General features: G+C 41.9%; 1 protein-coding gene across 6 annotated transcripts in view; it reads left to right on the plus strand.

Annotated features, from left to right (window-relative positions):
- Positions 1-23953, plus strand: part of LOC133484313 (protocadherin-1-like) — a 144679-nt gene that overhangs the window by 78296 nt on the left and 42430 nt on the right. Inside the window, exon 5 of one of the 6 annotated variants that reach the window (XM_061786628.1) lies at positions 9607-10128. The exons of 3 other annotated variants lie outside the window; for them this stretch is intronic. In XM_061786628.1, coding sequence (XP_061642612.1) covers positions 9607-9695 — 89 coding nt within the window. In that variant the 3' untranslated portion in view covers positions 9696-10128. Of the gene's footprint in view, positions 1-9606; positions 10129-23953 lie in introns of those variants that run through there. 2 more of the 6 variants (XM_061786629.1, XM_061786631.1) reach the window with 2 other exon arrangements.

Raw genomic sequence — 23953 nt, forward strand, 5'->3', positions numbered from 1 at the left:
GGCGTCCAGGAGGCATCCGAATCAGATGCCCCAGCCACCTCATCTGGCTCCTCTCGATGTGGAGGAGCAGCGGCTCTACTGTGAGATCCTCCCGGATGACCGAGCTTCTCACCCTATCTCTAAGGGAGAGCACGGACACCCTGCGGAGGAAACTCATTTCGGCTGCTTGTATCCGAGATCTTGTTCTTTCGGTCACGACCCACAGCTCGTGACCATAGGTGAGGGTAGAAACGTAGGTCGACCGGTAAATCGAGAGCTTCGCCTTTCAGCTTAGCTCCTTCTTTACCACAACGGATCGATACAAAGTCCGCATCACTGCAGACGCTGCACCGATCCGCCTGTCGATCTCCCGTTCCATTCTTCCCTCACTCGTGAACAAGACCCCAACATACTTGAACTCCTCCACTTGGGGCATGATCTCATCCCTGACCTGGAGAGGGCACGCCACCCTCAGTCGGAGACTGAGGAGCATGGTCTCAGATTTGGAGGTGCTGATTCTCATCCCAGCCGCTTCACACTCAGCTGCGAACTGCTCCAGTGAGAGTTGGAGGTCACGGCTTGATGAAGCCAACAGAACCACATCACCTGCAAAAAGCAGAGATGCAATACTGAGGCCACGGGTTCGGGGATTTCCGCCACGACAGGCACCGACCATCTTACGGCCACAGGCGCGGAACATGGTCCACTCGGACTCGATGTCCCCCGCCTCCCCCGGAACATGAGCAAAGTTCTGTCGGAGGTGGGAGTTGAAAGTCCTTCTGACAGGCGATTCAGCCAGACATTCCCAGCAGACCATCACAATACGTTTGGGCCTGCCACGTCGGACCGGCATCTTCCCCCACCATTGGAGCCAACTCACCACCAGGGGGTGATCAGTTGACAGCTCCACCCCTCTCTTCACCCAAGTGTCCAAGACATGCGGCCGATGACACGACCACAAAGTCGATCATCGAACTGCGACCTACGGTGTCCTGGTGCCAAGTGCACGTGTGGACACCCTTATGCCTGAACATGATGTTCGTTATGTACAATCTGTGATGAGCACAGAAGTCCAATAACAGAAGACCGCTCGGGTTCTGATCGGGGGGCCGTTCCTCCCAATCACGCCCTTCCAGGTCTCACTGTCATTGCCCACGTGAGCATTGAAGTCCCCCAGCAGAACGACGTAGTCCCCAGCGGGAGCGCTCTCCAGGACCCCCCTCCAAGGACTCCAAAAAGGGTGGGTACTCTGAATTGCTGTATGGTGCATAGGCACAAACAACAGGACCCATCCCCCCACCCGAAGGCGGAGGGAGGCTACCCTCTCGTCCACAGGGGTGAACCCCAATGTACAGGCGCCGAGCCGGGGGGCAATAAGTATACCCACACCTGCTCGGCGCCTCTCACTGTGGGCAACTCCAGAGTGGAAGACCCCTATGATGAAAACTATTAATGGATCTAGGTTTACCTTGCCCGGACGCAGGTCACCGGGGCCCCCCTCTGGAGCCAGGCCTGGAGGTGGGGCTCGAAGGCGAGCGCCTGGTGGCCGGGCCTGCACCCATGGAGCCCGGCCGGGCACATCCCGAAAGGGTAACATGGGTCCCCCTTCCCATGGGCTCACTACCTGTGGGAGGGGCCATAAGGGTCGGTTGCAGTGCGAGCTGGGCGGTGGCCGAAGGCAGGGACCTTGGCGATCCGATCCCCGGCTACAGAAGCTGGCTCTAGGGACGTGGAAATTCACCTCTCTGGCAGGGAAGGAGCCCGAGCTGGTGTGTGAGGTCGAGAAGTTCCGACTAGTTATAGTCGGACTCGCCTCCACACACAGCTTGGGCTCTGGTACCAATCCTCTCGAGAGGGATTGGACTCTCTTCCTGTTTGGTTTTGTATTGTAATAAAATACTTTTTAAGAAGACGTTCTGCCTTAAAAAGTCATCATCTCATATGGGTCAAAGCTAATTCAGCAAATTCATGCATTAAAGTCGAAATATTGTATAGGACACGTCCGCTAGTTTAATTGTACTTTTTAGAATTATCTGTGTGTGCGTGTTAAAGCAGCAATAATCAATGCAAATTTACTCAATAATAAAAGTAACCTCATTGGACAATTACATGTTATTTTAAGTTCGATGCTAATTTTCAAATGTGATGCTGATGTTCACACTTTGCTTTTATTGACTACACTCACACACAGACACACACTCACACACGGGTCAATCTCTCACTCAAACACACACCTACACGCACACACACACACACACACACACACACACCTGAACCTTTCAGGCTTGATAGGTGTTACAGTTTTGGTTAACAATTACATGGTAAATCAGCATAATAGGGCGTTTTTGTTTTATTTTTAGCACCACTTTCACTTGACACCAATTGTAATACCCGCTAAAAGTTTAATATTACCACCACCAAAAATGCATTTCTGTAAAAAGGTTCTGCAGTTAAGTAAATATAATATGTAATGTCCATCATATTGAAGAGAATGAGGACTAAAATGAGTCCAATTTGCCTGAAAGACCATTTTATGTGTTGCGCATATTAATTGGATGCTGGTGTGATTGGTTGCCTTGGCAACAGCAACGAGACAACAGCACTACTACATCTTTCTTTTTTGTTTAGCGTGGTAGCATTGAGAAGCACGCTCACATGTCACTGGAGGCCGTGGATTATATCTGGATTAAATCCAGATTACTACGCGATATCACCGTAATCTGCCGAGGAGCATTAAGCGCACCGGTGATCGCTCTGCTCGGGTCGCGTGTCGTTGGAGAGGAAGTGCGTCCATCTGCCGAAGTGCTCGACCCCACTGCGTGTACATACGCACGCATTAGCCTCATACTAAGTGAAAAACTACACTAACAACATATCAGAATCAGAATCAGAATCAGAATCATCTTTATTTGCCAAGTATGTCCAAAACACACAAGGAATTTGTCTCCGGTAGTTGGAGCCGCTCTAGTACAACAGACAGTCAATTTACAGAACACTTTGGAGACATAAAGACATATCCTTAAAATCAAAACTTTATTGACAAGTTCAAAGAGTTCCCAGGTGTCTTAATAAAAACTATCTAACATTTTTGTTTCAAAATCCACAAAGGAAAGTATTACATTACATTTAACATCCACTTGAGACACGCTGCATGAAGTCACTTGGTTTTGTGTGCGTGCTTGCGTGTAGAGGGTAAATGTACTTGTGAGTGTGCGAGTGTTTGTGTGGGTCATTGTGTTTTGTGAGTGAGTGAGTAATGAGTGTGTGTTATGAAGAGATAAAAAAAATGTGTGTGAAAGATCGTGTGTACGTGTGTGAGAATTTGTGAATGTGAGAGATTGTCTTTGTGTGTAAGAGTTGTGTTCTTCAGTGTGTTTGTGTGTGTAATAATATGATAGTTTGTGAGTGTGTATGTGTAAAGTAAGCGTGTATGTTTTGCAAGAGTCTAAATGGATGTGTGTTAAGATGAGGGAAAACAAACTTGTGTCTGAATGAGAGAGTGTATCTGTGTGTGCGTGAGATTGTGTGTGTGAATGTAGATGTGAGTGGTAATGTTTTAATGTGTGGTAAAATGTGTGTGTGAGAGTGTCTGTGTGTGAAATTGTGTTTGTAAGAGTGTGTGTAGGGTAGTGTTAATGAGTGTGAGAGAGTGCGTGTTTAAGTGAGAGCGGGCGTTTGAGAACATGTCTTTAAGCGAGTATGTTTATGTGTGTGTGAGAGATTGTGTTTGTCAGTGTGTGTGCATGTGTGTGTGGGTGTGTGTGTGAGAGAGAGCTGTGTGTGAGATTGTGCCTAAGTGTATGTGCTTGTGTGAGTGAGAGTGCTTTTGAGTTGTGACGTGTGGTTTTGTGAGTGTATGTTTGTGTGAGTGATAGCCAGTTGTGTGCAAAGAGGGAGCGAACCAGCTATCACCAATCGAAACAGGTTCCATTGGTTCCCGGGGCATAAAATACATCTCTGTGCCCTGGGCAGCACTCGAGCTTTGCACACCACTGGCGAAAGTGTGTGTATGTGTGTGTGTGTGAGTGGGATTTTGTATGTGTGTGAGGCAGTGTTTGTGTGTGTGCGCTTTGATGTGCAGAGGATAGGAACAAAGTGAGGATGATGAAGAGAGCAGATAGAAAATCTCACTCCGGCTGATGCGGGCAGCAGATAAGTGTGTGCGAGCACACTTACACACACACACACACACAAACACACACACACTCCCGTCAGGCCTCCATTTTGTGCCTCCTGTCGCGAGCTCAACTTTGCTTTCTAGCTCTCAGCAAACCTCATTGCAAGCCCCTATACCATCTTTATCATCATTATCATCATCATCGTCATCATCCTGATGCTCTCTCCCGCCACATGCACTCGTCACCGACAGGAAGTGGACACATTAGCGGCGCATAGCCAGCGGCATTACCGTCCATTACGAGAGCTTTTAGAGTACGCAGAGATGCAAGTGAGGAGATCTTCATGTCGAGTGCGTTTGAGGCGGAGCCACCGCCACGGACTCTTGTCGCAACAATGATGCTCCTTCTCAGCACGCAGCTCAGATTTGACACCAACAATACTAAAATGTAGACTTTACACCAATCTTATCGGCTTGATCGGTATAGGCCGATAATTAGCATTTTATGCTGATCGGCTGATGGGCTTTAATGTCATAATTCGCCGGCTCTGCAAAAGACATTTGACCAGAAGTCACTGGTTGATGATGTGACATGTTGATGAAATCACATGTTGCTGCTGATGACGTTTTCGGTTCATAATGACGATGCAGCAGATTGAAGGTGTCACAGATTGAGGATGTCACAGGTTGGTGTGGGGTCACATATTGACTATTTTGCAGGTCGATATTTATACCATTTTTTTTTTTATATACTCTAAAATATATACATAGAGTACATGTTGTTTTCTTAGATAGTATAGTGAGTTAAAGTGTTGTGGAGACATTTTCACAAAGTACAGTAGCAGTAGTGGGGCTTAGCGTGCTTTATCGTGACTAGCTCGTGCATCAGACCAACATTTCCTCCTCTGGCAGATGCTTACTTTGCAAAAAAATCACTTACTGACTAATAATGGCATGCACACACACACACACACACACACATGCAGTCATTAGAGCTTGTAGTGTTAAGCTAGCGCTGCACGCTGCGTGTTCAAAGGCTTTCCAGGCTGAACAACGCTCACGCTGGCTGCGGCGTTGCGTAACCATGAAAGCGGACGGCCACGCTTTTGGAAGTGGGACACTCGCTGAGAGATGGTCTGACGAAACTGCCGGATGAGTGTGTGTGTGTATATGTAGGTGTATGTGTGAGATGCTCATTAGCCAGCAGATAAAAGCGGCGTGCGCACTGATAGGAGAGGTGATTCCTCCCCGTGGAAGTGAGCTGTTTCTCTGTGTTTGCTATTTGTGTGGCAGAGTGATCGCTTGCTGTGATGTGGAGGAGCTTTGCGGGGAGCTCTTCCTAATGCCCTCGCTCGTCCCCCCTGGAGGCAGAGAGAAAGAGAGGGAGGTGGATTTATTTTTCCAGATCTGTTGTTTATTTCAGCTTATCTGCCCTGGACGCTCAACACACACAGGGAGCAGCTTAAGCGTTCTGTTCTTAGCGTCTTTTCAAGCAAAAATTGCCGTATCACAGAAGTAGGGTTATGCTGTTTATCTGCCGTGGCCTTTTACACTGAACACAGCAAAGTAGGATATTGGTGCTTTTGTGTTTATGTGTTCACACAGCGCTGCAGCATCACTGCTTTTGTGGTAGGGTGGTTATTAGGGTAAGTAGGGATTTTTTTTTAGGCAGATGCCGATTCTGATATTAGGCAGAATAAAATTCCAGTAACTAATTAATTGGTCAATTTATTTAAAAAAATATGTAATTAATAAAATTGATGGATGGAACTTATTTTTGTGGACCCTTAACGCTATAACTATAGATATGAATTACAGGCAGAATATTTGACAATTTTACAATACTTTGTCCTTTTAATATTTGTTAACTTTACAACAGAGAGAAAAATCGGCCAATTTATTTATTTTACACATTAACACATTGCCACATAAGATAGGATAATGACATTCAAACAGTCATAAAAAAAAAATAAAATAGGCCGATTTTTACCAATTTTGAAAAGGGCTAATATCAACCGATGAAATTGGCCGGCCAATTAATCGGTCGAGCTTTAGTTTCAAGACAGGGTAAGGGATTAAAGTCACGATTTGAAGGTTTGAAGTTAGGATTTTAAATTAGGGTTTCAAACCTGAATTAAGGTTCCAAATGAAGGATTCAAGCCAAGGTTAGGCTTTATGTTCGTGTTTCAAGCCTAGATTATGATTTCAAGCAAAATTAGGGGTTAAGACAAGGTTAGGGTTTCAAATTTGGGTTTCAAACTAGGGTATAAAATGAGGTTTCCAAGTCATTGTTAAAGTTTCAAAGTACGGTTTCAAATTTTTGGTAGGGTTTCAAGCCAGGGGTATGTGTTTTAAAGTATGATTTGCAAGACATTTTTGTGGTTTATTGTAGGGTTTCAAGTCAGGGTTAGGATTTCTAGTCAAAGTTTTAAATTAGGCTTAGGGTTTCATACCAGGGTTAAGGTTTTCAGTTGGGGTTTTAAACTAGGCTTAGGGTTTCAAGCGAGTGTTATTGCTTCCAGTTGGGGTTTTAGGGCAGAGATCGAAATTAGGGTTTCAAAGCAGAGTTATGGTTTGAAATGTCAGTTTCCAGCGAGGATTTCAAGCAAGGGATAGGGTTCAATATTAGAGTTTCAGGACATGGTTTGGGTTTCAAAATAGGTTTTCAAGCAAGGGTTTGTTTTTCAATGTAGGGCTTCAAATTAGGGTTTCAAATTAGGGTTTCAAGCCTGACTGTGTGATGCTGTCTGTACCCACTCAGTGATACACTGCGTAAAAAGGGGAAATAGGTGTCTTTTAGAGGCCATGCGAAAAATCAATAATAACAACGGTACCTTTCTACTGCTAATGGCAAAGATGGAGGTTAGCGGCACGTGCCGTCATGAGCTAAAAGCGTGTGGCCCAGAGCCGCTACCTGCCAGGTCCTGGCTTGGGTCCCGGCCCAGCAGCTGTTCCCGGTGAATTCTGACGATGTCTACGCCGCAGATGGACGACCGGCGGGGGGTGTCGAAAGGTCGGGGGGACACCTGGGAAGGCATCCAATGAGAGCGTGGACGCAGCAGGGGATTAGCCACAGGTCTGGTCGCTAGGTTAGCGCGGCATCATTGGAGCTAATGAATGCAGGATGGCGTGTGTGTGATGTCAGTGGGGTATGTAAACAGATGTGAACATGTGTGTATGTTGGAAGAGTTGGGGGGGGCTTGGGAGATTGTCTTTCTGGTGTTTCAAACTTTGTTTTCGTGCTGACCCGCTGCTGTCCTCAGTGGAGATGCGTCGCCATGGAAACAAGACACTCACTGGTGGTGGTGGTGTGCTTTTTGATGGGGTTAATCATCTGTGGAAAGTCACCTGACACGCACACACACATGTACGCATGCCAAAGAGTTACACTTCAAATAGAAAATAAGTGCGCTTAGTGGCGCCGACATGGAATGTCAGTTTCCTCTGTAAGAGACTTGACTAGAGAAAGCTAAAAAAAAAAAAAATCGTTAACGTTAGTGTTAGGGTTAGGCATTATCCCATAGGGGTTACGGTTACAATTAGCGTTAGAGGTTAAGGTTAGTATTAGGGTTTAGGGTAAAGCCATAGGGGTTAGAGTTAGTTTTTGGGTTGGGTTCGCATTAGCATTTGCGCTTGGAGCTAGCATTAGGCGTTAGCGTTAGGGTTAACATTAAGGGTTAGCATTAGTGTTAGCATTAGCATTTAGGGTTAGCATTAGCTCTTTAGGGTTAGCATCAGTGTTGGGGTTTAGGTTTAGAAATAGGAGATATAGTGATACTTAGCATTAGGGGTTAGGGTTAGCTTTAAGTGTTAGCGTTAGATAACCCATTTTTATTCTTTGCTTTTAACTTAGCATCTGACTGCACTGTTTTAGTGTTTTATTGTTTTTAACATTGCTATTTATTTGTTTTAATTGTTCTATGTTTAGCTGTTTTTATCTTGGATTTTTTACATGTTCAGCATTTGATATGCAGCTGTAGTTTTCAAAGTGCTCAATAAATAAAGTTCAAGTGAGTTGAGCATTAGCATTTAGGGTTAGCATTCGGGTTTAGCATTCATGCTAAGTTTAAGAGTCAGCGATTACAGTTAGCATTATAGTTAACGTTAGCATGGGGGTAGAGTTAGTGTTAGAATTTGGGTTTAGTATTAGGGCTTAGGGGTTAGCGTTAGTGTTGGGTTTTATGGTCAACAATAGGAGTTACAGGCTAACTACATGATGTAGTGGTAGAATTGGGCCAAAATATTATTACTGAGTAACAATAGCCACAGACTGCGCTTATATAGTGGGGGAGGGCTGACTCATGCCGTTCCCTGGTTGTGTCAGCACGCCCCCATTTTAGCCCCACTCAAAAAATCCAGACAACTGACACGAAGAAACACTGTTTAATGCTATATCTCAACAATTGGGCACTAAATTGTTCTCAGTCTTTGCATGTTTTCAGCTCTTACCTTCAAACATATTTAATGTATTTAGAACAAAGACACAAATGACTTTACAGGCACTTTAAGGGTTAGGGATATAGGAGTGTTCGGGGTTAGCATTAGCGTCATGTGTTGGCGTTTGCATTTGGTGTTACAGTTAACATTTATAGTTTGAGAAATCTAACAAAATGGTCCCTGTGTGGTTCATTTTATTGTTTCCAAATGTCTCAAAGTATAAATGTAGTGAGATAGTGTTACTTCATTTCAGTTCAGAGCATCCTGAGATGTAGCCCCACTGCTTAAAACATGACTTCCTGTGTCAAAATAAAAGCTTTTCCCAGCTGCCTGCTCCTTTACTTCCATTCAAATGTTGTCAGTGGCAATTAAAATGGGCGGTGGTTGACGGATTAGCAGCGGCTCAAAGGTGCGTGCCAGTCACACATCGCCAATTAAACGCCGCACTGGCTAATTAAGGAGCGGCTCACGGGCGCTCTTAAACCAATATTGGGAAAAAAAGAAGGGGAAAAAAAAACTACTCAAGAATGTTCTGTCACTCAACACGATGCAGATGACAGCGACTGCTCGCTTGCTCGGATTAACAAACATTAGTGGTAATGGGGTTTAGCTCCTCATGAACTCCAGGAAAGAAATATTAGACTAACGCTGGAATGATATAGCCCAGTAGTGCCTTATGGTGTCTCTGATTGACATGAAATCCGGTGTGCATGTTCGTCATGACAGGACGCGTGGTAATCAAATATAACCTATGCATTTATTCTTTTTTTAACCAGGTAAGGCAATTGAGAACAGTTTCTCTGGTCAAACTGATATACACACATGACATCCGGTGTGCGCCTTCATCATGACAGACCTGCCTGAACCAACTCTCCATCGGGATCAAAGTGGCCTTTAAAAAGCGCTTTTAAAAGTTATCACTCAAAACTAAACGTGTTGTTCTTGTGGCACTAAAGGAAAAAAAAGAGTGACCGCAATCAGCCACAATGCACATGTTGCTTAATAACATCTGCCACCTTTGGTACATTTTCAAACCAGCAGGTATTTATTCACCCTTTTTTCTGTATGTGAAGTAGAGCAGATGATAGCTTGTCGCTCTGCCTTCTTGTGGGCACGCTGCAGAGACTCCACGACGTCCTCCCGAGCGCCCACCCGCCAATGATCCGCCCCACTGGCATGCCTTCAGCCGAGGCAAGCAGCGATGAAAGCGGGGCCACGTTTGAGCAGACGCCTTGGCATTCATCCGCCGGGCGACCCCTACCAACCCGCTGGCCCAGCCGGCCAATTAGGAGAGGTGGCGTGAATGGAAGTTGCCTTAATGGGCGGGGGGGCTTCACTTGGAGCGGTTGTCCCGGTAACACGCGCTTTTGACGCATGGTGTTTTATGTGGGCGAGCAGTGAGCAAACAGCACGTGGAGGATGGTGACGGTCCAACGCCAGGAGATAATCGCACACTAAACAGTTTGTTTTCTGGCTCAAAGTGATTCAGAGTTGACGCAAACATGTTCTCAGTGAAGTATGCATGCACCATTTATTTTTATTTTTCATAGATCATGTACTAAAATACAAACTAAAAATACAGGAACTCAGTTCGATGCATTGGTATCTTTTATTATGATTTTACTCAGTACAATGGTGTTTCTACAATTTGGGCAAGGGACTGGACTTGATTAATGGCATTTATTTGACATACAGACTCTAGAAAGATAAGGAAAATGTTAGTCCCAGGACCTTAAGTAGGTAAGGTAACATGCGGTTACAAACCGCTTCAGAAATACCATGCAAAGTTGACACAGGTTAAAAAAGACAAGCATGCAGACAAAGTAGAAGAAGATTGCAGACAAGACACCAAAGGAAAATCCAACTGGAGTAGACTGATCAAAACAATAAAATAAATCACAGGGCATGGGAAGAAATGGGAAATCTAAGGAAAGGATTGACGGTATAAATTAGTTTGTAGACGCTGTTTGATACAGTCCAAGGATTTGGAAGATCTTTTTTTTTTAAATTTTTTTTTTACCCTCTTGGTTTACGGCCATACTACCCTGAGAACGCCCAATCTCGTCCAATCTCGGAAGCTAAGGATTTGGTAGATCTAACTTTGTAGAACGTGGTTACACATAGTTGGGATTAAAATGCAGATACATGAGGGGCTTTCCCACCGCAGGAACCTTTGGAAGATCTTCCCTGGGCACCCTGGTAGCTTGAGTTTCCCCTGTGTCCCCATCAAAAAAAGAAGTACCAGGATCGGGAAGGTCCCCCCATGGATTATTTCTTTCCTCCTGGCGGCTACACCCTGAACTGGTCGCCAGCCAATCGGCGGGCACATATTTGAGATATGAAAAATTATTGTGTGTACCAGGCCTTAGTCATGTGATGGGGGAAAAAAAATAAAAAAATAATCAAAAATATTTTAAGTGTGGCACAGGTGGGCCGACTGGTTAGAGCGTCAGCCTCACAGTTCTGAGGATCCAGGTTCAATCCCCGGCCCCGCCTGTGTGGAGTTTGCATGTTCTCCCCGTGCCTGCGTCGGTTTTCTCCGGGCACTCCGGTTTCCTCCCACATCCCAAAAACATGCATTAATTGGAGACTCTAAATTGCCCGTAGGCATGACTGTGAGTGCGAATGGTTGTTTGTTTCTATGTGCCCTGCGATTGGCTGGCAACCAGTTCAGGGTGTACCCCGCCTCCTGCCCGATGACAGCTGGGATAGGCTCCAGCACGCCCGCGACCCTAGTGAGGAGAAGCGGCTCAGAAAATGGATGGATGGATATTTTAAGTCTGATAATCTCCACAACAAACGCTACCCCATTTTACTCAAGAATACCCATCTTGCATATGGAAGATGGTTGTCACGTGTAGGACGCAGCCACCACTTGGCAGAAATTTCTTCTGTTACTTCGATGTTGCTATTGACAGGGTTGTTTGAATTCAATCAAACAGACAAAAAAAAAAAAAGATTTCAGCCAAGCCCAATAAAAATCATTTCATTAACATAAAAACCTCAAAATTTAGGGAGATCTTAAACAATGATACTATTATGATATACAAGCATGGCCCGGGAGATCTTAAACAATCTCTCTTAAACAATGATACTATTATGATATATTTAGGGAGATCTTAAACAATGATACTATTATGATATACAAGCATGGCCCGGGGAGGCATTGTCAGGTAATCATGTTGTGTAATGCAGCACTCCATGATTTCACTTTATTCGTTTGATGGGAAAAAAACAAAACGCTTAATTGAATCCAAAACCCTTCAATTTGGTGATACCAATTAAACATACTTACCGTTACATGTAAATATAAAAAGCGCTTTCTTTATATGCCACTTTTCTACCTTCACCTACTGATGGTTCAGTCTGATGAGCAACTGGGGGTTCAGTATGTTTCTCAAGGACTCGGACATGGTCACAGGGGCTCAGGGTCAAACCCACAACCTTTGGGGTGGTAGACATCCACTCTACCACCTGAGCCATGCCGCCCCAATATACTAATACGTGAAAACAGGGAGGGACGATAGTGAAACCATGCCAGACCGATAGGGATCCCTGTTTGGCTGCCAGCCTTTTGCTTTACGGGATTTGGAGCAGATTACGAGTGGATTTTGGGGAGGGGAGACATCGGGATGAAACAAAAAAGACGGCGGCTAATCCACAGTGACCCTCTGCTAATCCACTTATTTGCCACGTATTAGCTCAACGATCCATCCCAAGTTAATAAGGTTTTCCGCCCAAAGGGTTTCCGACACAGCCGGAGGAAGTTGTTGTCCAAACAAAAATGTCTGCTCTCATGTTGGAAGGAGTTTATTATTATTTATTATAGTCTCAAGATCACATGGTCACGCCTTCATAACATGAAGATTCCGGAAACATTTTCAGGTTCTCCGCGGATCCTTAGAATGTCTTTAATTATATTTGTATTCCCTACAAATGACAATTCATCCTGAAATCTGTTTTATGAGTCAGACACAATAAAAAGTAAAATATTTTGTAGACAAAAATTTATATTTAGTCTGCAATAGTTCATGTTTAAGGGTTGGGGCTAGTATGGGTTTAGTGCAGTATACACGCGTCAAGTGATGCTTATTGTAGTGCCAATGGCTTTTAGGTGGATTTTAGTAAAATTTTTTTGGTAACACTTTTTACTGTCAAATAGGTAGTGTAGGTAAAGTTTACCCTAAATTTTAGGGTACTTTACCTATCTAAAATAATAATGTAAATTTTAGAGGATTTTCATGGATTATATTTACCACTCTCCAAAATATTTTTTTACGGTGTAGTTGGTTGTTTATGGTTAGTAGGTTTGGATTCGTGTTAGAGAGTTATTTGAGGTTGGAGTTATTGGGGTATGAGTCACTTAGGTTTAGGGCCAAGTAATACAGGGTTTGTGGGTTAGTTGGGGTTAGTATTGGTTAAGGTTAGTTAGTTAGTGTTACGGTAAGTGGGTTAATTATGGTTTGTGGCTGAGTTAGGGTTGCGGTTAGGATAAGTGGGTTAGGTTTAGTGGGTTAAGGTTTAAGGTTAGAAGGTCAATGGATTAATGCTGGGCTAACCCTATCATTGCTTAGAGTTAGGGTTTTTGGGTTAGAGGCATATGGTTTAGGATTAGGGTTAGTGTTAGTATTAGGGTTAGTGGGTTAAGGTCAGTTACTTAGTTATTGAGTTAGTGTTTGGGGTTAGGGTTTGGGCTGGTTGTTTAGTGTTAGGCCAAGATTTAAAAGTTCCTCATAACTTTCACAAAACATTTCAACCAAGAAGTCCGCTCCTAAACAACAAGGATAATAATAGTCGAATTTATACAAGGAACTTCCACATTTTGAAACAAGATGCAAATATTATGTAAACATGAAGGCGTAAGTGGTAAAAACATTTAAACGCTTGAGGTCGCGTGACTGCGAGGGAGGAAGAGCGTCGAGAAGAGGAATGAGGAAGAGAAGGCACATGATCCCTAGGATTAGACGCAGACGGGCACGTAATCCCGGTCCAGGAGGTCGTTAGTCCACACGCGGCTAATTACAACAAGATTTGTACGACAAGCCTCTTACTGGGAAAAAAGACAAGATAAAGTCTGTGCATGGATGAATACGTCTTTGTATGAATGGACGAGTGCTCATAACGGTTGTTGTAACATTTTCTTTTTAACACTTCCATTACTTGACTAAACATGCTACCTATCTGTTAGCTTAGCATCAGACACACCTCAAATACACACGCCCTTTGTCATGTACTGCTTTTGTTTTGTTTTGGGGTTTTTTTTGCAAAATTTTGCCAGGTTTAATGTTTTTCTTAGTGAGAAAAAGCTTCCAACAGTATTGCATAGGGCAGGTTGTTGTCTAATGTGGGACACAGCCACTACTTGCCAGAAATTGCCGCAGCTCCTTGGATCTTGTTGCTGGAAGGGTTGCTTGATTTAAATCATTTGACGAAATCAAGCTCAATCAAGCCAAATAAAAATGATTGAATTCCCTTAAAAACTCCCAAATCTTGAAGAAATATTATTTAAATATGACATTGCTATTAATTACACAATTCATGTGGCCTGGAGCAGGCATTGCCAGGCAATCATGTTTGAAATTAGTGAGATTAACCAACCTTCTTATTACTCTTATATTTTTCTTCTGTGGGATTTTAGCTTCATCGGGATGAAAAAAAAAGTTAAATAATCAAAGACTGCCATTTCCATTTGATAATATTCGCTGCAAATTCTAACCTATTTCAATTGATAATACCCAGTAAAAATGCTTACAAGTACCTAAAGAATGCTTACCGTTTCCCATCATAATACCCGCCAAAAATATGTAAATAGGATTACATATCCATCTATTATAACTTGCACCGATACATACAGTATATAAACTGGATAAGAAATGTATTTTAAAAATAATTTGAATGAAAATTAAATGGATTACAACAAAGACAAATCATTTTAATTTATAAACATGGTTTAATTGATAGAAAACATTTCAATTGAAATAAATGCTGAATTAAATAAAACATCTGATGAAAAAATGTAAGTCTAGTTTAAATTGAAAACTTTTTTTTCTTTATTTTATTCAAATAAAATCATGATTGTTAACATCCCTGGCTGTAGGCCTCTCTGTAGTGTCTGTAACCCTAACATTTTTTAATCCTTTATTTCCTGTGTCACGCTTCGACATGTTTGCCATCAGAATTTTCTCACTTGTGGTAAAAAGCTGACACAACAACAACAACAATAAGCGCCGACTGGCCAAATATAAATAAAAGCGAGTGCAAAGATCGAACAATCACCCTCCATCTCATGACGCCTCCTCCTCTTCCTCAGTCTTCCCCAGCCATTTTCTCCTCCTCCTCATTTTTCAAGCGTCTGGATATTGGATTGTGAAATGTTTGTGCGCCATCGATTCTCGCACTTCAGTCGCGGGCTTGGCCTTCGAGTGTTTTCAAAAAAAAAGTATCGCGTACTGATGCCGTTTTATTTTATTCTTTAAAGAAAATGATTCCCATTCACAGGAAAAACGCCTGAAGACATTTACGTTAATAGCATAGCAACTCCTTGTGTTCACTCTCTTATGACAAAAGTCCATCTTTAATATTCTACTTCACGTTTCTTTTTGTTAAGAACATGAGGTATGCAGTGCTGTAATGTATTTTTTTTCCCCTCAAGATTATTATCTTGAGCAGCACAAATCAACAATAACATTCATGAATGCTAGTGCAGCACCTCCATTTAGAAAAGATGCACTTTTCGCACAGTTTCCAGAAGAACTGACGTTCATTATTTTCACCTGTGACTTTCACACAGAACCCATCAGAGGTGGGATATCAGAATCAGAATTATCTTTAATGACCAAGTATGAAAAAACACACAAAGCTATTTTCTCTCGTAGTTTGAGCCACTCTAGTATTACAGTAAACAAACCACTATGAGAATATATAATTTAGTAATAAACACATAGGAACAGTCATTGAGCGTATTTGCTGCAAATCTTTGCTGCACAGAAATATGAAATTAACACCAACAATACTTTACCAATGTACAGTACATGAATAGTGAATTAGTCAATTTGCTTTGTAGATATCTATAATTTATGAATAAATGAATAAAGATCAAGAATAGTGTGCAGCACTGTATGTAGTAGAAATATTTGTTTTTGTATACACTATAAGCAGTTGTGACTCAAATAAAAAGTAATGCAATGAGTAAATGGCAACAGACGTGAATGGACAGCTGCAAGAATAGTCAGTAGCATTGAGTGTAGCATAAAAGCTATACACCTATCACTAAATAGTCCTTATTTAAGCAGTTAATAATCGAATTATCAGTAATACTAACTTTGATTACATAGAGAGCATACATTCAGAAGTGAATGTGGACAGCAGCAAGGATAGTCAGCAGTACGCCGCAAAAAAAACAACTGTACACATATCACTAAATGCAAATAATTGAAAAAGAGTAATATTATTAGTAAATACATACCATATTTGAATGCAGTAAGTGAATCTGAACAGCAGCGAGAATGGTCAGCAGCATTGTATAGATTAAATCAACTATAAATATATGACTAGTCTATGTATAAACTGTTGAAAATAAAATAATCAGTATTATGAACTGCAGCAAGAATAGTCAGCAGCGTTGTTGTACTGCTTTATTTAGTCTACATCTAATCAGTTAAGAAATAAATAAACACAAATGATGTTACAAGTATGCATTTATACTCAACTTTACTATGTTTACTGTAAATGCAGATGAAGTGAACATGAACAATAAGCAGCAAGAATAGTTAGCAGCATTGTTGTATCAATAGTCTACACATAAGCCGGTAAGAATGTAAAAATACATGTATGCAGGAATTGAATACTGTACAATTCTATTTATACTAAGATTTCAGATATCATGAATGTGAACAAAAAGCAGCAAGAAAAGTCAACAGCATTGTACGTTTGTGTCAGGTGGATTGTGTGTCGGGTTTTTGATGGATCTTTGTAAAATCCTGAAACTCCTTTTCCTGGCATTTCGTTTTATTTGATCTGCGCCTCTAAAGACGACTTTGTTCCGCTTCACGCTGATGGACCGTCTCAAAACATTGGAATCAGAAACACATGTGCCTTCGCAAATTACATTAAAGTACTGAGCGACATTTTGAACATGTCCCTTGATGGACTCTGTGTGGCAAAACAAGACCCCAGAGATCTCGTGTTAGAGTTCAAATTACTTACATCAGGGGTGTCAAAAATATGGACCGGAGGCCTTAGCCGGCCCGTCAAGGGGTCCAATCCAGCCTGTGGGGTTTTTCAATCAAAATAACTGTCGTTGCTAATTTTGTCCACTGAAGGTGGCACTGATGTCCGTGGCGGGAAAAAGGTTGGGGACCACTGTTTTAAGACATTCAATATCGCAAAATACCAGTCAACAGCTTCCGTTCAAAAGAGGTTGGTTTGATGAAACCCCTTAGTTTTTTTGCATATTCTGCCACAACTTGTATGTATGTTTATGTGTACATTTACATGACGGGGATACCTGCACCCTCTTTCTGAAAAGTTCCCACTTCCGTTTGTATGGTGTGATTAGTCAGTTGAGGGTGTCAAGATTTCCAGATGGATAGGGAAATTTACGTAAATGTAAAATGATTTGTTGATCATAAGAAGCTGTTTTATAAAAGGCACATACAGTATTTATACTGTAGATCCGCTGTTGTCTTTGTGTTGCACGTGTAATTGAAACACTGGTTCACAATATTGTTAAAATTGCACTTTTTTGTCACGAAATTTCAGATTGCTCATATGATTCGCAACAAGATAATAATCAATTAATGTGAATATTTTCAAAATGTTCTTGTAATTATTTGAACTAATGCAAAGGGAACAATTTGGCATTATTTATAGTTTAATTTATTAAGCCACGAATATACTGGTCCGGCCCACTTGAGATCTAATTCGGGTGATTGTGGCCCCTAAACTAAAATGAGTTTGACCCCCTGACTTCAATAATATGGAGACCATCACCTAGCCAGTCTAAATTGAGTCCCCGGCCCACAAACGCTCAGATGCCAACAAGATCCAGGTGGTTTCTGGCCACAATATGCCGACCGGGCTGCCTGTGATCCGCCCACGGTGATTGGATTATCCCGGCACATGATCTACCCGTCCGGCTTCGGCTCACCAGGCCACATCCCAGCCTCGCTGATCCCTAAGCAGATTTGACAGACAATAGCATTAAATAGCATTACGCCCGCACCACATGGCTTACATTAAGGCGGGGCGTCAGGCCGCGAGAGAGGGGGCGGCTGCCAGGTATGAGCGAGGATAAACCCCTTTGTCTATCCGCATCTTCATGATGGATTCTAGTGTATTGTGCAAAACTGACAATTGACTTGGTCCGTGTGGTTTCACTTAGTTTTCCACCAATCATCATTTCCTAAAATATGACTCCGCATACTGCGGCACAAACTACTACTTCTACTACTAATAATGATAATGCTGTTAATTTATTGTTTTTTTTATAGAGCTTTTCTCGAAAGAAACTATAACTGACATTTCTATTCATAACGCCCTGATAACAAAACTTTAGTTAGAGCATCTAATAGCATTTTTATTATTATTATTGTGGCGGCACGGTGGAAAACTGGTTAGCACATCTGCTTCACAGTTCTCAGGACCGGGGTTCAAATCCCAGCCTCGCCTGTGTGTACAGGGCTGCTAGCCACACCCAAATCCCCTGAAAAATCCTTTACTTTTTGCTTCAGCCTCTAGTTTTTGTTTAAAAAAAAAAGCACTATATATATATATATATATATATATATATATATATATATATATATATATATATATATACGTAATCCTCACATCTTCAAAAAACTGCATCGTTCAAGTTGATATTATACCTCTTATTGCTGTCATATTTTGTTGTTCATCAACACAACACTACCACAAAATAATTTTCAATCGCTAATTTAATATCACTTATTTATTACGCTGTCACTGATTAATATGTTCACAGATGGAAATTAATCTTCACGCACTTACCTTCATGGCTGACCAGTTCGTTCTACACCGAAGCATTACAGCAATCCATTTTTAACAAAAAAGGCTTACACAAATGTTTTTAAGATAACTATTTTCACTCCTCATTGTCTGAAAAACTTCTACACTATCAAGCTTGAGTTAGCAAAATACTGCATGACTCTCGCAGAGTGAGAGAAAAGATGGAGTTTTACGACACTTCTCAGACAGTTGAGCATTCAAGAGCGTTAATACAGTAGATTGGAGTCTCAAGCTATTTTCAACACTTTCAATTGATTAATAATGAGTACAAGACGACGTGGGAACATACCAATAGTATCGGTTTATGAAAAAATATTAAATTGACCATAATTAGACATACGAGGTTTCTGCCTGACAGCGACGATATATCATAATTGCTTCCCATATCTTTAGCAACACTGATTAATTAGTTTTAGCGCGTTAAATAAATTAAAGGTGACGAATGTCAAAGTGGCCTTTGCTTCCTTTTATTTATTTTTATTTTTTTTGTGTGTGCATGTGACCGTTTTAACAAAAGGTTTGGACCTCCCCAGGTTTAGTACATAAATGAGAAAACTGCATAGATGACTCAATTACGATAAGTGGGCAGCATCATAAACATCATATCTGAAGCACTTGACCACCTTGGGGTGCAATCTCCCAGCATGCGCTGGGGTGAGAGGTGACCACGGCCATGGACACAATCTGTCACGTCTACAAAATCAAACTGGCCTACTTTTTGGGGGGGAAGGCGTGGAGGGTGGGGGATGGGGGTGTGACAGGAAGTAAGGGTGACCCCTAAAATTGGCCTATCACGCCCTTCCGAGAATGTTTAGAAAATTCAGCAACAAAATTCACAAGGCCAGATTGACTTGGGAAAGTGAAATTGGTAGGCATGTCAATCATGAGTAGTCCCACGAAAAAGTATCAATGAGCCATGTCTGAAAAAACACACAAAGGCTGCCATTTTGGTTTGAAGCAACCATTTCTGGCTCATTTTTTTCCTATCCGAGGGCTCTTTCAAAGACAGGCTTGTCCTCGCGAGTTCGTCTGACTGCAATCAAATTTGAACCACGTATACTATACAGATGGGTGATATTAAACTGACAATATTTAGTTAAGTTTTCCGCATTACATGTGGGCAGAGCATGGCTGCGAAGTTCGGTGACTTGCAATAAAAAACAGAACTTTGCAAGCTGATTTGGAAAAATCAGCCGCCCGACGCCCGTTTCACTTCCATCCATCCATTTTCTGAGCCGCTTCTCCTCACTAGGGTCGCAGGCGTGCTGGAGCCTATCCCAGCTATCATCGGGCAGGAGGCGGGGTACACCCTGAACTGGTTGCCAGCCAATCGCAGGGTACATACAAACAAACAACCATTCGCACTCACAGTCACACCTATGGGCAATTTAGAGTTTTTCAATTAACCTACCATGCATGTTTTTGGGATGTGGGAGGAAACCGGAGTGCCCGGAGAAAACCCACGCAGGCACGGGGAGAACATGCAAACTCCACACGGGCGGGGCCGGGGATTGAACCCCGGTCCTCAGAACTGTGAGGCTGACGCTCTAACCAGTCGGTCACCATGCCGCACCAGTTTCACTTGACATATTGAAATTTGGTAGACATGTCTCTCAAAAAGTCTCAGGAAACCACGCCCAAAAAGACACAGCAAGTCTGCTATTTTTCTTTGAAGCGGCCATTTTAGGTTCAGTTTGCACAGTTGCGGCCGACTTGATTTAAATAAGAAATTAAGCCCCTGATGTCAGTTTTACTTAGCATCATGTAATTTAATAGATTTGTCTATAATGAGGAGACTAACATAAAAGTCTCAGGAAGCCATGCCAAAATCTTCACAGGAAGTCTGCCATTTTACTTTGAAGCAGACATTTTGGTCATTTCCAGGGGCTGCGTATTTAGACGGCTATATAGTAGAGGTTGAAATTTGAACCCCGAAGCTAGTTTGACTTATCAATTTGAAATTTGGTGGGCATGTCTATTATGAGTAAACCCACCAAAAAGTCTACAAAAGCCATGCCCAAAAAGGAAGTCTGCCTTTTTACTTTTACTTTCATTATAGCCATTTCCTGGGGTCCGTCCAAAGACAACGATACAACTACAGTAGAATTTGAAAATTGAGCCCCCGTAGCCAGTTTGACTTATCAACTTCATCTTTGGTGAGCATGTCTATCATGAGGAGACCCACCAAAAAGTCTCAAGAAATCATGCTTGAAAAGACACAGAAAGTCAGCCATTTTAGTTTGAAAATATGATCTCAGAAATGTGACATCCTTTAGCCTGCAGGAACCCTGGAAAGTTGTTAGTCCAAACTTTACATTTACAGTTAGTCCCCACAACATGAACAACACACACAAACACACACACACACACACACACACGCTGTGTCAGTGTTGGTTAGCAGCAGGAACATCTGTCATGCAGCATCACCGAGGGCCACAGATCAAAGTTTGCACTGGGGGGGACAAGGACAGAGCCTGGGGGCCACATAAACACACAATTGTATGGTGACACACATACAGAGTGTCCCGGATGACGGGGTCACCTCCCCCCCAGCACAGCAACTTTTTTCTTCTCCCGCAGGACGACAAAGTCAGAACGTAACAACCTTCTTCTTCCTCGTCCTCTTGTTCCATTAATTAGGTAGCCCGGTAAGGCTGTGCGTGTACATCATCATCATAATAATTTTCATCTACATCACACCGGCACAGAGACTATTGTCCAGATGTCCCAGCAGATGTTTGCTTGTACGCTTCGGGAATGTCCGACAACTTCCCAACCAGGCGGCAGGTGTCTGATCCCACCTCACTGATCACAGCGTCACTTCAGGGCAACTCAAAAACAATTACCATGACTATAATTTAGGAAAAAAAACGCAAAAAAATGACTTTCCTGTCATCTGACTATTTCTTAAAAAAAATTCATAAACTACTATTGATAAAAGGGACTTTTTGTCTTGAAAATGTCTTTTCAAAAGTCTGTCTAATTTCTCATTTTACTCTAACATTTTTATGACTTCTTAAAAAAAATCTTGTAATATTGAAAAAAAAAACATTTCTCAGAAAAACGACTTAATTTTTTTGAAATATTACAGCTTTTGTCCTTATAAATACAACTGCACCCTCTGAAGATAACTTTTCTCTAAAAAAGAAAAACAACTCCTATCCTTATCCTTGTAAAAAAATTCCACATTCTTCTTGAAAAGTTAAGTTTCTCAAAAAGAAAATCGAACTATATTCTCTGAAGAAACAAGACTGCCCTTTTTCCTTCTTGTATTGTAAATGTGACACGAGGACGGAAAAAAGAAGTATGTGCAAGAACAACACCAATTCGGTGTGCAACTTTCATGTGTGTATTTTCACAAGTGTTCGCGCACCGAGAGGAAGTCATGAGTCACATCTGAGAAAATACAACCAATAGTGTGTGTGTGTGTGTGTGTGCGCGCGTAAAATTATATAGCCATCAGTGTGCTGCTGCACGTAAGTGTTCAGATTCATGTCCGCTCCTGTTGTGTGTAGCTGTGTGCGTGTGTGTGTGTGTGTTGTTTCCTGCCGCGTATCTCACACTTCTGACAGGAAGTCAATTTCCTATTTGCAGTTTGTTGTGGTGGTGATTTGTCCGGTCTGAGTTGATTTGTCTTGCCGACGACCAATCGGATCTTCTCCCCGGCGGACGTGCTTGTGTCACTATTTACATCATAAGTTTACTTTGTATTTCATGGTGTAACGTTGCATTTTTACATCATAATTAATGTTCTGAACACCTCTAATGTTGCATATTTACATCGTATTTGATCTATGTAACTCAAATGTAGCATATTTTCATATTTCTATACATCTAATACAGTGGCCCCCAACCCCCGGTCCGTGGACCGGTACCAGTCTGCGAGGCATTTGTTACCGAGCCGCACAGAAGGCGTGACCAATTTATATAATTTCTGTTGTATTGCGTCTTGGCATGTCAAATATGTTTTATTTTGAAAATTTGCTGGATATACTTTGCTGCAACAGCTGTGCGTCGCAATTGACACGTCAAGTCTGCACAGAATGCTGCAGCACGTTTCTGCTCCCAGCCGACGTTTCTGCTCCCAGCCGACTCGCTCAAGGCGGCGACCAAGCTCAAAGAACAAATCATTTTATGAACTGATTCAGTTCATTACGTTCACTGAAAAGATTAGTTCTTTTGAACGAAACATTCGCGAACGAAACAACACTAGACTGCACGTCGGTCACATGATACGTTACTAAAAATAAGTCCGCAAAAATGAGTAAAAAACAAACATCTTCGGGGAGCTTCTTTTCAAAAGGCCACCTGAGGAGCCAGAAGAAGAGCCTACGACCTCGAAGAAAAGAAAGCTTCTTTTATCCGTTATGCATTATGGTGAGTTGTATTTTTCATGCATTTGACATTCGTTTTTAAGCTGGTTGTGTTCATTTATTTTTGCTGTATATATATATATATATATATATATCCATCCATCCATCCATTTTCTGAGCCGCTTCTCCTCACTAGGGTCGCGGGCATGCTGGAGCCTATCCCAGCTGTCATCGGGCAGGAGGCGGGGTACACCCTGAACTGGTTGCCAGCCAATCGCAGGGCACATTGAAACAAACAACCATTCGCACTCACAGTCATGCCTACGGGCAATTTAGAGTCTCCAATTAATGCATGTTTTTGGGATGTGGGAGGAAACCGGAGTGCCCGGAGAAAACCCACGCAGGCATGGGGGAGAACATGCAAACTCCACACAGGCGGGGACGGGGATTGAACCCCGCACCTCAGAACTGTGAGGCTGACGCTCTAACCAGTCGGCCACCGTGCCGCCTATATATATATATATATATATATATATATATATATATATATATATATATCCGTGGAAAAAAAAATGCCCACTCTAAACCGGTCCGTGGTGCAAAAAAGGTTGGGGAGCACTGATATAATATAGTAATATTTACATTGTATATAATGTCGATATCACCTTTGTAGCATAATTACATCATACTTCATGTATTCACATCTAATGTAGCATATTTACGTCATACTTAATGTATTTACATCTAATGTAACATATTTACATATTTATTGTTTTACATATTTACATCATATTTTATGGTTAACTTACTATACTTATGTCCTCGTAAATATTTATACACCTCTAATATATAATATTCACATCATATTACATTTCTACACCTCTAATGTAGCAAGTTTGTCATATTTGTCTAATTTACCATTTTTACATTACAGTCAGTATCTATACACCTATAATTTACCACATTCATATTTCATGTCTCTACCTAATGTAGCATATTTACTTCATTATTTAATGTTCCATGCATCTTTAATGTATCATATTTACATCACATTTAATGATGGGCACACGACTGTTGC

This window comes from Phyllopteryx taeniolatus, chromosome 10 (assembly GCF_024500385.1).
Source record: "Phyllopteryx taeniolatus isolate TA_2022b chromosome 10, UOR_Ptae_1.2, whole genome shotgun sequence".
NCBI lineage: Eukaryota > Metazoa > Chordata > Actinopteri > Syngnathiformes > Syngnathidae > Phyllopteryx > Phyllopteryx taeniolatus.